Here is a 15,198-nt window from a genome sequence, read left to right as displayed (position 1 = left end):
TGGCAAAGATCTAACTAACCTGCAAAACCACTCACTAACAAAGTAACTGGGACTTAATTTCAATCAATAAGCAGGTAATGGGTGCAGTTAGACTGAGTTTAGAGGAGAACTCATTTTAAAAAAGAGGAAATAAAGACACGGTATTAGAAAATGTGTGAATTCGACCTCAGCTTTATCCAAAACTAAGGGAGAAGGAATACCAGACATCATCATCAAGGACTTGGGATATGTAATTTCCCCTTCTTTCTATTTGTCTTGTGGAGGGCTAAATCTGTTGGCCTTAGGGGCCAGAGAAGTAGGGACCAGGTGCGTATCACTGGAGAAAAGGGATTGATATGAAGAGGGTCCCACAGAGAGTCGGCGAGTAATGACAATCACACCAATACATTTTTTTCTACTTTATTAAGCAATTATGGCATATTTATGCTTCTCTATACGCTGTTTCCCACCACTACTGCCTAAAGGTCGTTGGTTAAGTGGCTGCAATTACATGTACATGTTATTTGCCAGTTGGTTGCCATGCTGTAAGCGCTTTAGCTAGAGTGTGCTAACTTCGTGGTTTTTATGTCTTGCTTGGCATCTGACTTTGTCCTTGCACAATGTTCATTCTTCCTTGTTCTATCTTGTTTGGGGATGGTACATGTTCTATGTGTCCAGGGATGGTACATGGTCTTCAAAGTAACTCTGTAATCTGCAGGCCAGGGTTGTCCATTTCTTGCAGGAGTACAGCATGCCCTTGTTCTGCCAAGAATTCCTCTACATTGATACTCAAAGGTTTATGTGTATACAGATTTAGCTATATTATTAATGAGATTTTCCTGCAATGATTAAATAATATGAAAAGAAAAGTTACTATAATTGTAACAGGATTAATAATAAGATTTGCTATGGTTTTCAGTAGGCTGTTAAGATTTTAATTAGATAAACAATAAATTCTTTGTTTAGCATTTTGTCAATAAGAAGGTTTTAAGTGTAACACAATATACCGTAAAATCCTACTTGTACATTATGTTGAAGATTCAATTAATGTATAAATAAGAACTCGTTTAATTTAATTTCTCAGGTTTTCCATAAAGCACAGTCTTTTTCCATTATGTTTTTACATTTTTGGGCTTTTTTTTTACTTATGTTTGTAAATTCTTTTAGCTTAGATTTACAAAACATCAGTACTACATTTCTGTTTGATCATTTGGAACTCAGCATTCCTGAATATCAGGACTGACATGCATTTTGCAACAAGACATAATACTGAAAACTGTGACTTTATTTGCAGTAAGGTTGATGAAAAGTATGGCTCACGTGGACTTTAAAAACCATAATACTGCAATAAATTTTGTGCTGTGGTATAAGCAAGCTATATGATAGTATAATATATGAGAAGAAAAATGAGTTATATTATGAGAAGAAATAAAAATCAATTTACACACTGATATTTTACATTATTTTGAAAGGCAGTAGTTAGGATTTTCCATGACATATATCCTGAGGATGGGTCTCAGTGAAGAATCAGATTTAGTTTATTACTAGTTTAATATGACATTGTAATAAATATTACAGATGAAGTAAAGCTGAATATTTCTTTCCCTTCGAAAATGTTGCTTCTTTCCAATGAGCAGAATGTTTGATAATGCAACACTTGCTTGTCCAATCTTCTCCAGCTTTTGCCAAAAAATAGCATAATTTCTGATGCCAGTGCTCTGTGATGTTATCTGTAAAAATGTCCACAGGGGTTACACACCAGCAGAAAGCTCTTTGAAATTAGCAGTTTTTTGAGAAGCTAAAGCATCTGAAACTGGCATATTGAAAGAAGCAAAGGGAAAAGAAGAAAAAACAAGGAATTAAACCAATCAAAAAATCTGGTTGTCTAGAATGTTATGCTAAGAGATTAGATTTGCCAATAGAAATGACAATGGACATTATTGTCGGCCATGTAAAGAAAGTCCCATGTTACTATGAGTCATGGAATCACAGGAAAATTTAGGTTTGAAGGCACCCTTAAAAATCATTTAATTCCAACCCCTCTGCCATCTGCAGAGGCATATTTCACTGGGCCAGGTTGATCAGGCCCCATCCAGCCTGGTCTTGAACTTCCAGGGATGGGACAGTTGCAACTTCTCTATGCCAGTGTCTCACCCTCATGGCAAAAATTTCTTCCTTATGTTTGGTCTAAATCTACCTACTTTCAGGATAAGACACTTTCCCTTACACTGTCACTATGGGCCTCAGTAAAATGTCTCTGTCTCTCTTGCACTCATCCCCCCCACCTCACTCCCCCCTTAGAGACTGAAAAGCCACAAAAAAATCTCCTTAGACCCTCCCTTTACAAATATTGCTGGTAAGGTCGAAATTGGACTTAAGTGGAAAATCTGAAGTGAAATAATTACCATAATTCAGTTTCTGAAATGCAAGTATATACATATTCTACCAAAACTCCTCTGAGCTTTTATAGCTCCTCTCACATCTAAGCTTTAATGGAAATTCATACTTTTTAAATGTGGCACACATTTAATTTGAAATCAGTGGTGAGTACTTTCCTTTCTCATAACTTTCTGAAAACAGCAGAAATTTAAAAATAAAAATAAAGATTATTTGTTTTCTCAGGATTTGTTTTCTTTTGCTGTGTGAAGAATCATAGTCTACATTTACTTCTTGAGATAATCATCTTATGGACGTTGGAGTTTCATTTTGTTAAAAAGCTTTCACTTTTCTTCTTTAAGCCTCATTTTAATTGCTAGTTTGATAAGTAATGTTTTCAAAAGGCTAAAAGGTATATGAGTACCATAGCTTCCCATGTTTTCTAACTAAACAAATGTTTGAAGACTCATTCAGTGAAGTTTATCTTATATCTGGAAAATAATCTTGTTATATGAGCCAAACAATGACTGACTTGTACCTGCTATGTTTTCCTTAAGAAAATTTTCTTCCCACAGATCAAGATAGAAAAGTATGTTTAGCAGTGAAAGCAATAAAAACCTGTAGGTGTAGGCTTATGGGGTTCTGCAGAGAAGCATGAATCCTTTGGTTAGTTTTTGGCTCCTTGTCAGCATTGTTACCTCCTCTTTGCATTTTCCTGATTTCAAATGTATTTCATATATACTTGTTTATATCCAGGCTTTTCCTTGTTGCCTTTTGGTGTGGAATCTGTTGCATGGCATTTCTTTCTAGTTTGTGAACAAGACTATGAAACATAATTTTTGTCAGCCAGTCAACTCTTCAGCAAGCAGCAACACACACGAAAGTAATTGCAGTGTATGGCATGCACATTACTTTAAAAGAAGAAAAGGACTGTCTTTTTTCTAAGTCTCTGTGTTCTGCAGCACAGGGAAGATGGCTATGAGTGCTTTCAGTGTTTTCCTGGAAATAAAAAGACTCATGCTGTCTCCACCGTAAAAAAAAGAAGGCCCATTTTGCTGTCTTTCCCAAGATGAGGGATGCCTGTACATAGATGATATGTATTTCATTTTATGATGCATCATTTATCTCCTGGATAGAAATGATCTGGTAAAGGTTTCTAGCAGCTGAGAATGAAGGTAATAGTGGAATGAGGGAATTATATAAAAAAAATCTACTGGGAGACAAAACTTGCTTCAGTTCTGTCCTTATAATATGAAACTGGCTGAAGCAACCAAGAAGAGTCACATAAGAGACATATAGAATTTGATAACAAGGATAAAGGAAAAATTAAATCATAATTCAATCTTCTTCTCTATTACTAGCAGTGTGAGACATGTTCAAGAGTGCCTGTGTTTATCTGTCTCAGCAGGATGGTTCAAACTCCAGTGTTTGATACCAAGGCTATTGCTCTATCCTGTGGAGAAAGAGACTTCTAAAGGGCAAATTGTATAGAATTAGTCAATGAGAGTCATTAGACCAGCTTTGTCCTTTCAACATCCACCTCTCTTTGGACTGCAAGTAGCTGAATTGAGTCTATGCTAAGCACACTCATAGTTTGAGATGCACAAACTTCCCTCAGTGATTTAGCACTTCACTCACTGCTGGACTTTTTTTCATCTGTGTTGCAACTACCAGGAGTTAGAGAGCTTGTGCCAAAGTGGAAAATACATTAAATTTACTCAAGACATCACAATAGCCATATGCCTTTCCAGGATATACTATTAAAACCAGATTGGGGAACAGTCTGTTCTCTATTTGACTTATTAAACCTGAGTAGGAGAGAAAAAAAAATAGCATGAGAAAATCAGCAGTCCTGGGGAGGCTCTGAATATTATCTTATACATAAAAATAGGGGAGGACTCAAAACAAGGAAGCAGTCTGGACAAGGTTGTGACATTACTACTTTTTTCCTCCTTTAGTGAAAGTAGTTGCTTTGTGTTGAATTTTGCCTCAACAAAGCACTGAATAGATGGGACACTACTGTGGGCTTGAGAGATATTTTATTTCCAAGCAGTGAAGCCTAGCTGAGAGGCAGTCATTCAGCTATGTGCTCTGGGATGATCAGTCTAGCTGGAGGTCTTCATTCAGCTATCTGCTCAGTGTGCACACCTGCTTTGATGCATAGAAACTTTTTCAGCTTTCCAAGGAGGCAATTCAGTTTCAAGTGCTTTCAAACTGGAGAACTTATTAGAGTATCTGTGTTTTGCTAAAATAGTATATTTCATTGGCCCAATGTTTCCTGAGGAACACTTTAGGTTTCAAAGTAGAAAGACACACATAGTCCTAGAATCAATGGTCATTATCTATTTTAGCTGCTGAGTTAGGATAATCTGAAGGCTATCCAAAGCTTGTAGGAACCTTCTGATGAAGAAGGGGTCCAGGTCACTTGTGGGATAGAGAAATCATGTGTCTGAGCAGGGATCTGAATCTATTTCATGAGGAGCTGTCTATTGTGACAAATCCTTTGTCAATTTTGGAGGTTAAAATTGTACGAAAAAAACTCTTGTGCCAGTTCTGAGGTGGAGGATAGAGACATGAAGGTTTTTAGGCCTCAAGTATATCCCAGAGTTTAAAGGGATATTTTCCTTGCACTACCGTGATTTTAGTTTTCTTACCTATCCTCTGACTGTCAAGAACAAGGAGAATAGATATAGCAGTCTTTGTTACATTTGTGAAAGGCATGATCAGACAAAAAGTCTGTAGTTCAGAAGGGATTTGGGTGTGAGAAGTGCTGAAATTCCTTTCTGCGTAACTATGGATCTTTGTAAAAAGGGACCTTTATTTCCTGTAACTTTGAGTGAGCTACCACTGTGAGACACATGAAAAATTATTCAGACCTCATATCTTATTAAACTGAACTACTTTTGTTGCTCTGTTGCTCCTTATTTTTAGAGCATCTAATTCTGTAAAAGTTACAGGTAGTTATGTTCCCAGAATAATAAAAGTACCCAGAATGCATGGCCATAAAACATCATTGTCCTCTTGTCAGGAATACAACAAGGTAAGAGTCAGACAAAAGTCAAACCAAGTGTGTGTGGTATCCTGTTTGCTAGACTTGGGCTTCATTGGGCTGCAAGAATGGGGATTCCCAAGACAGGAAGAATTAAATGCAAGATATTCCCACCCTATAAGCAGATTCTCAGCCTTCAAATGACCACTTAAAAAAGTAGTAGGGCTTGTTGAGATAGGACAAGGGGTAGTGGTTTTAAAATAGAAGAGGATTGATTCAGACCAGTACTAAGGATTTTTTTATGATGAAGGAGGTGAAGCACTAGAACAGTTAGCCGGAGGAGGTGGTAAATGACCCATGCCTGGAAACATTCAAGGTCAGGTGCTCTGAGCAACCTGATCTAGTGGAAGATATCCCTGCTCACTGTGGAGGGACTGAACTAGAGGTCCTTTAAAAGTCACTTCTGACCCAAACTATTCTATGATTACAGTAGGAAAAGGAATCAGACTCAGACTGTCATGGACAACTCAGCCTCCAGCCGAGAATGCAATTTCACCACCCTATGAAATCAGATAGATGTATGCACATGCACAATGTATACATGTAAGGATACTTTCAAAGCCTTTTCCTCAAGGCTGAGCAAGTGTCTTAAAATCCTTCTTTCTCATTGGCTTTATTAAAGACTAAGTAGTAAGGGGGATCCATGAAAAACAGGATCTCTGAGTCTGAAGCTCTTTAAAGACTCTTTGAAATTGTCCTGTCAGAAAACTCCCAGTTCACCCTAGTGTTGTGAGGAAGAGGCTAACAGCGGGCCTGTTAGCTAAAGGAGTGAGAAGTAAGAAGAAGCTGATAAAGAACTCTTTTCAAGGCTGTCACTTAGGAGACTAAGAGAAAAGAGGAATTGAAGAAAGATAAGAACTTTGCAGCTAGATGAAGTTTTTTTAGAAAGTTAGTTAAGTCACTGTAAATTCTCACCAATAAAATTATGTTGAATCATTGTGGCCAATAGTTAAAGTAGAAGAAGCATAAACAATTACAACCATGTTCAAGAATAAAGAGTTGCCAACTGAGACTGCTTGTAGTCTCTGCTTTGTGTCATGGCCACCTCAACAGCAACAGTGTTGATATTTCAATAACTATAGTGGCTGGTTCAAAAACACAGAAATCATTAGAAATAAACCCCATTGCATATGAACTATAATCAGCAGTATGAAACTAACTGTGATTTGGATTATTAAAAGAGGCTGTTGTGCTCATCAGCAGTAAAGTCCACGGAAAATAGATTAGATGTAATGATATATGTAATGAAAAATACCTGTGCTGAAACCTGTAGGATCTTGATTTTTCAGTGTATGATGAGATTCAGAGTTGTTTCACTTAGGTAGCTTTGTTAAATGTAAACCTTCAAACTGACATTGACACACTAAGAGAAACCTCTTTAGGAAGATCTTGGGACTTTGGCACCTCTTATTGCTAGAAAGATCATTGAGATTCACTATAATGTATAAATTTGTCTGTGTTACTAGTAAAGTAATGCATGTGTTTTATCCTATAACATTTGAAGCTTTATCCTTTTTATTATGTCACTCTTACACTGAACCATGAGAAAAAGACAAGCCTTAGAACTTGAGTACTTGCTAAGAAACAAAAATCCCAAGATATATTTAAATGCCAGGCATTGTTACAGAATGCATGGGTGAGGCTGAGGTAGCACTTAACTGCCATGACTTGGATTTTTAAAAATAGTAAGGCTTCAAAAAAGAATTTTTATGTTTAATGGAACTTTCATACACAATACAGTTTTCACAATGTATCGCTTACAATGATTTCAGTTTTGAAAATCCCATCAGGAAATATATTCATGTTTAGGAGCCAAAATACTTTTGCTTTTGGATATCACTTAATTAAATCCTTGACCCTAAAAGCCACTGCTGCACCGTTTTGTTTGGAGATCCGTCACTTTGATTCAGGGAGAAACAGACATGTATTGGTGCTGTCTGCATGTGAACATGCATCTGCACAGAGGTCTTTCCACAGAAGTCTGAAAAAAACTGCTTTATTAGTGTGACCATGTAATGTTTTCATTAGAAATGTTCATGCAAAATATAGCTCTGCTTTCAGGAACACCACTGTCATTTTGGAGATTGATAGGAATAGATTTATTTCACTGGTGTGAGAAAAGAGTATATTATTTCCTCAAGAACTAAATTGAAGTATGATTCAAATGAAGGAAGGTGTTACTCCTGTACCTTTCCTCAGCACAACAGACAGTCCTGATTGTCTGTTCAGGCTGGTGCTGTCCCTGAAAGTGAGTTGAGCTTTTTAAAGACTTTGAGGAATTGTTAGTGTTTTCTTGAAGACTAGATTGGGCTTTTTATGGTAGTATTTGGCATAGTATTCGTATTTCTGTACGGTTACTTAATAAGGTCATTCAGAATTCATGTTTTTTTCCTACCTAAGATTGCTTGAAGTGAGAGACCACAGTTTATTTGTGATCCCTAAGGAGAAAGTATCTAATGGAAAAACTTTGTAGGCTGAAAGACATTAAAATGTTCAGCTATAATAGTGCACAACAGTTTATTATATCTCTATTTTTCTGCCAAGGGCCAAGTCACCCAAGGGCACTTCATAAAAAATGATGATCTGAAGCTGACATTGCAGACAGACTTACCACCTTATCTTCAGGTTAATGTGATAGTGTTGGCCAGTGCTTAAAATCATGCCTGTCAACATCACTGAATCATCTGAGAAGGCCCTGAGCATGTTTTACTTCTGTATCTCTTTCAATATAACAAGGATTACTGAGAGATTTCCTACTTAACACAGAACTGTAAAGTAATTTTTTTTTCATAATATGACTAATAAAAAATAATTTCCTAAGAAAAAATAACTGTTGAGCAGAACTACAATTAGTATTGGTAATATACTAGCTAAATACTTCATCAAACGAATTTCTGTCTGCTGTTCTTGTAGAGTGTTTATTGACATTTTCTTTTATGGTATTATGGAATACCAGAATTAGTTTTTTTTTGTAGGTGATAACAAAAAATAGAGGCACTCTGAAATGCCAGATTTTTCCTTTCTATCTATAGGGAACTCAGGTCTTCTGTGAGATAATTTCATGGTTCCTCAATTTTCTGATTTCTTAGTTAGGACCATGACATATTAATAACTTTATTGTGTGCCAACAGAGCATTGTGATTAGAATTCAAAAGTAGGATGGAAAACAAACAAACAAAAAAATCAAACCCTCAGGAATATTCAAGCATCACTATGGAAAACTAATTTTTTTTTCCAGCTTGAAGCTCACAGACTATATAAAAGATTCCATTAGATTCTGCATTATGCTACTGTCAGTCGAGCCATGCTGCACACACTGTTGAATCACCATGTGGCATATTGGTGTAGAGGCTTCTGTCTGCTAAAATAGATGACACAAGGCTGACTCTATTGTCATTCCTGTCTTCTTGCCCAGACATACTGGTTTTTTTCCTAAAAATATGTTTGCTGCAGCATCTTTGTTGCTTTTATGCGAATGAAGTTTCATGAATATTATGTTGTTTCTACCACCAACTCTTAAGGTTATGAACCCAACAGGAAACAGCCATACTCAGCTATAATTAAAAACAACCAAAGCCAAGGGTCCTTTTGATGTTCCCCTTCCACCTAGTACTTTTAAGATGGCTACTTTTTTTCCCTTCTTGTATTAAATCAATATAACAATGATTTTTATGTTGTTTCTTTCCCTCCCCAGATGTACATCCAGACAACAACACTGACTATCTCCATGAGTTTAAGTGCTTCTGTGTCTCTGGGCATGCTCTACATGCCCAAGGTTTATATTATCATTTTTCATCCAGAGCAGAATGTTCAAAAACGGAAGCGGAGCTTCAAGGCTGTGGTGACAGCTGCTACAATGCAAAGCAAACTGTCACAAAAAGGAAACGACAGACCAAATGGTGAAGTCAAGACTGAACTGTGTGAAAGTCTTGAAACCAACAGTAAGTCATCTGTAGACTTGGTCAAGAGTGGCAGCACATCTTAATAGATGTACGTTCACAAGAATGCACTTTCTTTTAATAATAAACTTAATTATTTTTGTTGCTTGTTCTGCATGAATCCAGAGATGTGTCAGAATTCATGTACTGCTGAATGCAGGAATGTCTAGAGCTGTTTCAAAGAAATTGATTTTCACAGGAGGCTAGTAGATTAAAAAAAAGCACAAGCAGATTTTGAAACGCCACATCTTTTAAAAGTTGTTTGTTTTAGCTAGTGCTATTTTGATGTGTTGTACATTGCTGTGCCAGTGGTATCTCCTGACAGTTCATGAGGTGTATTTATGGTCATCATTGTATATTCAAAACTCAAAAGCTGTTGAAAAAAAAACTATAATGAAAGCAGCTGAAAGCAGCTAGCATTGTTTTTATTTTGCAGTCAGATATGGAAGTGAAAATAATGCTTTTTACCTTTCTACCTTAATATTTGTTGGATTGTTCATTTATCACAAATCATGAGTAACACTTCGCAGCATAATGCTTCCCATCCAGGTTTTTGTTCTGGTCTCACTCATCTCGGTACAAAATCATGATAATTTGTGTGAAGCTAAATTACAAAATGTTCTGACATACTGTAGGTTTTTAATGGGAAAAAAATTCTTTCCCATGTTAGGAAAGTTCTTGAATCTTGCTAAATCTCGAAGTTGCTCTTGTACAGGAGAAAACAGAGGTTACAGCTCCCATTCCACCAGGTGACATACCATTTTATAAACTGGACTTCATAATAACAATAATAATTAACTAATGAAAAAGCCATTAACCTTATACCCAGTGCTGAGACTTGGAGAATTGTTTTCTTCTGAGGAATGAGATGTCACATTAGATGGGCAGCAGGTATGACAGCTAAGCCTTTCAATCATTTTACTGCAAACAACATGGTTTATTTTTAATTTTTGTTGCTTTTGAACAATATAGGTGTTTAGGTATTACTGTTTTGGTTAAGCGCATTGAGACAAGGCAGTACCAAGTTTCCATTAAAATATTGTATTTATTTCTGAAAAATGACCCCCCTACTGAAATCTGTCAGAGTTTGCCAGATTGAAGGCTATATAAAAATAGTCCATAAGTCTACCATACTATACTATACTATACTATACTATGCTATGCTTGCTGATGCATGGAGGATTCTGAGTGCAAACTGTTTCACTGGAAAAACTCATGACCCTTCAAAATGTGTAGAACTGCTAGAGTGAGCTATGGGCTTATAGCACTACAGATTGAGACATGCAACAAAGGACAAACAAGAAAGGCATAGAAATTATTTGTGGATCAAATAATAGAATAGGAATATGAAAGATAGTAATTTTGCAACTCTTCAGAAAACGGAAGGAAAAAAGGAAAAGATACATGGATTTTGCTGAGTGTGCAAAATTATAAACTTCCAAGGAGAGGATAAAGCAGAGTTTCCACAGTAGGGTGAGAAAGAGTGTTAATAAGAAAGTCTTGGGTATCTGATGTTTGTCTACTGTACCTAATTAAGAAATGCTGTGATTGATATTCCTTAAACTATGATTATGCATAATTCATAGAAACAGATGCTACTGAAAGCAAGTCTACTTCTCAAATAGTCCATTACTGCAGGGTACTGCTTTTTTACTGTGCTCTAAACATGACTTAACAGTAACACATCTATATAATTCTGAGCTCAATAGCAGTATACCCTGACTAGGTTTTCATCCATCATAATGCTTCATGGGCAAAAATTCAGTCAAGTCATCTGCACTCCAGAAAGCTCTCCCTATGTAATTGAGTTCTAGGCCTCAAGATATTTTTTTCTGTTCCCTGAAATAGTTATTGTCAAAGCATTTGAAAGTTCCTGTGAATTTTAAGTGCACAATGCAGCATAAGTCCTTTTCACTGTGTCACTTGTAACAACTTCTCAGAAAGACAAAATTTCTTCTTGCAGTTACTCCCTGTGAGATAGATCTTTCTTTTCAGTGATAGCATATGAAACTGATTGCAAAATATCAGCCTACTTCTAGTATACCAGAAGTGGGCAGTGATTTTTTTCCCGCATTTACCAAGCCCAAACACTAGAAATGAAGATGCAGCACTCATAACTAGGTGAGAAACAGGATGAGATAGTCAAGTAATCCCTTTTGCTTCCCATCCAGAGACAGCTCTGCACTAACTAGTTTGTCCTGTTTCATGTAACACGTTATTCCATGTTGTCTTCCACATGAATACGTTCATGGGTTTGTTTGTGGGAATAGGTCCATATTCAGTGAAAAACCAATTGGTTCTGGGAAACAAGATAAAAAAAACATCCAGGTGTGGTTACAGAAGGCAATGACAAGTATATTAAATGAATATAGGTCAGATCATAATAATCATTCTACATTGCTCTTTTATTTTCTTCTTCTTCTTTTTGTTTCATTTCAACAGCAAAGTAGCAACTGGAGCTGTAAAAGTGTGTTTATTCTCAGAAATACTTTGAGGCAAGTCTATTACTTTTTCTGGCCATCTAGGCTTGCCAAATGTGGTTCACATTATTATTGTGAAATGTTAACAGTCTGAAAGAACAGGACACCAGCTGCTGAAGCTTTTAGGTCCCCAAACATGAACTCTAGAGTTATTCCACAAAACTAACAAGACACATGCAATATTTATAAAGTAAAAAACCACAAACACTGTTTGGATGTGAGATTAGTTTTAATATATTTCAAACTACTGTCTACGTTAAATTCCTGTGTTATGAATTTTTAAAGTAACAACACTCAGAACTCAACTGGATAATTTTTATTTCTTGATCAACTCTAGATTAATTCTCTTAAAACAGTTTAATTCTCAGGTACACAACAAAGTTACAGCCATTATATCAGCTGAGGTGTGGGTACTACTATTTTTGTATTTTGTATTGTATTCTTGCAAATGTTCTCACATAATTCAGCTTACTGAGTTGTGATAAATCTGATTATGTTACATCGCTGTGGGCTAAAAACAGACACATGTAAAGTAATCACAGAATTCAACTCAGCTCATACAGGATAATATGGTGATCTAAATTAACCTGATCATGTGTCTGACCCTACTCTCAGAGAAAAGGGAAAAAAATAAGCTCTGATCTTTCTTTCCTTTTGTTCTCAAGTGTGCAGGGTTTGCAGATGAGCATTTATCTGTTATTTCATAGCTGGGGAAAAAAATCCTTCTATGCTTGAAAATCCTGGTGCCATTTCATCAGTCCTGCATTATTTTGGGTAGGAACTCAGCAGGCCAAAAGAAAAAATAGAATCCTCTCAGAAATCCAGCTGTGGGAGCAAGAGAGAGTTCAGACGGGAGCAGTACATCCCATTTGAAAGATCTGAAAGATGTAAATTAGGCTATACTTGCTTCAAGAGTCCCAATACACGCAAATAAAGCTGTTTCATGTTGGTGCTTGAATATTGTGATCAACTATGAGAAAGACTTGATTTGTGTGCCAAAAGCAGTCCTTTCATGAATTAGCTTTTTCTAGACACAAAGTACCGGAACTACCTGTGCAAGTAAAAGTAAGAAAGATCACATTTTGCAGCTTTTGTTTGATTATTCATGCTTATATATGTATTCTTAGGGAAAAGGATTATATGAATACATGAATTAAATAGTCTGGTTTTGTTGCATCTTAAAAAATGGCAAATGCAGTATTAGATTCAAATTGCTCAGAAAATCTAAGTAAACATGACAAAAATCAAGAAGCAAGCTTAGTTATACTAACCACTATTAATTTACATCCATTTTAGTGATCCTTTATTTAGTTTAATCCATGATGCAGAAGAGAGAAACTGCCATTTCTCAGTTTTTGTAGTCTGTACTTCATGAATCATCAGATTGTTGGGCTCAATTTAGGAGTTAGCATGAAGAATGCTTTTCCTATCTATCTCAGCTGTTCTCACCAGACTCTATACAGGAAAAAGAAACAAACTGAAGAAAGGTATGGAAATAGAAAATTTGAATCTATAGACCAGGAAACTTTTTGCCATCCTGTTATTTTCATCTTGCCAGCTGCAACCTTCACTATCATAAGCAGAACATGTCTGTAGCAGACAGAATATAAAGTATATCTACAAAGCCAAATTCCTCTTTATGCGGTGTAACAGAGATCTTATTATAGAGAAATAAGAAAATCAGTCCCCCATCAGTCTGATTTTCCATGTACCCAACTGATTAAAAATTAGAGAACTAACTATGAAACCTGATGTAATCACTTTTCTCCTCAACTATTAAATTAACCTTGAGTGATATGACTTCAGTCATATTTTTATAGCATATTTTTTTATATTTCTTAATAGCAAGGGTGTAAGGGCTAGAACCTGAAACAAACTTTCTTAAAAAATTCCTAGTTGTTCTGTTTTGCAATAGTAGAGCTGTTTAATTCTCTGAATATATTGCCTCATTCTGAACAAGGAGCATTGGCTTTGATCAAAAGAAGACATGATCAGCTGACCATCAGCATAAGGAGACCATAATTTTCTCCAGATAATATGTCCTGTAGGGACTATCTACTCAGTTTCCCTAATTTGGTTAGGCTTTACTCCTTTCAAGGAGCATAAGTCTCATTTTGGATGGACAAACCATCACTAACTGCAACGTTGTCTTCAAACAGTAGAAGAGAAAGGAAAATCCAGTCTCTAAAGTAAAATTTTTTTATATGGAATTCAGACAAAATAACACCAGGTGTTGAATTTCTGTTGTGGGTATGCTGAAACCATTCATCAATTTTCCTTTCTATGATACATGCTTTTCCAAATCATAGAAAAAATAAGTGATCATGAACACAGAAATTGACGTCCAGTTTATACACTGCTTATATGCATCCTTAAACATTCTTTATTCCATGAACATGGACCATATTGTTTGGAAATATAGTAGGACATTGTCTGAATTCAAATGATAAATATGTTTTTTTTCCTCCTCTCTTGATTCTAAAAATCCTGAACTTTGTTTTTTTGTTGTTGTTGTTGTTGTTTGTTTTTGGTTTGTTTCTTTTTCTTTTGATTTACAGCCTCCTCTACCAAGACAACATATGTCAGTTACAGCAATCAGGCAAACTGAACAGGGATGAAATTCACTGGAAGATCTGCAGGACTGGATCTTGCAAACATAGACTTTACCACCACCAGAATTCAGTCTTGAAAATATCAGTAGTCTACATTCAAATCAATAGTCAGTCTCCTAAAGAACAAGGATTAAACAAAAGCAAAAGGCAAAAAGAGACAGGGGAAGGAAAATCCAGTTTTATAACATAGAGTGTCAAGCTTCTGAACTGATCACTCACAAAAGGAAGCAAATCACAAATGGAAGCAAATCACAAAAGGAAAACAAATGTTAGCTTGTGAAAAAAATGCTGTTGAAATAAATCATGTCTGATGTTATATTTGTAAGTACTTTTTTGTGATTGTGGCAATTTCCTTTCCTGTCCTACATTGTTCAACTCGTAAAAGAAGATGAGTTTGTTTCTTGTGACGGCCGACAGAATTAAGTCCTGGGTTATGCTAAAATAAATGCAATGGTCAATGCATGCTAATTTTTATACAAAATAATTTATTTCTAATAATAAAGGAATGTTTTGCAAATGTTGAGACTTGTTTTGTTGCAGTTTTAAGGAAAAAAATTCCTTACACTGTTGTCTATTGTTTGTTTAGAATGTGCAGTAAAGGTGGGTGTACAAATAAAATAATAATCATGGCATCAGAAGAATGCAGTGTAAACTCTAAGCATGTGTGTATGTGTGCGTGTATGTGTGCACCTGTGTGTGTACATACGTGCATGCCTGCCTGCATGCGTGTGTGTGCCTACTCTGCCATGTGTGAATCTATTTGT

At 36.0% G+C, this 15,198-nt stretch overlaps 1 protein-coding gene across 1 annotated transcript in view; it reads left to right on the top strand.

Annotated features, from left to right (window-relative positions):
* Positions 1–14,940, top strand: part of GRM8 (glutamate metabotropic receptor 8) — a 306,292-nt gene extending 291,352 nt beyond the window's left edge. Inside the window, exons 9-10 of the mRNA XM_059847892.1 lie at positions 9,099–9,345; positions 14,381–14,940. Coding sequence (XP_059703875.1) covers positions 9,099–9,345; positions 14,381–14,430 — 297 coding nt within the window. The 3' untranslated portion in view covers positions 14,431–14,940. The remainder of the gene's footprint in view (positions 1–9,098; positions 9,346–14,380) is intronic.
* The last annotated feature ends 258 nt before the right edge of the window (positions 14,941–15,198 follow it).

The sequence above is a fragment of the Haemorhous mexicanus genome, chromosome 5, assembly GCF_027477595.1.
Source record: "Haemorhous mexicanus isolate bHaeMex1 chromosome 5, bHaeMex1.pri, whole genome shotgun sequence".
NCBI classification, from domain to species: Eukaryota; Metazoa; Chordata; class Aves; order Passeriformes; family Fringillidae; genus Haemorhous; species Haemorhous mexicanus.
This window is presented reverse-complemented; position numbering and strand designations above follow the sequence as displayed.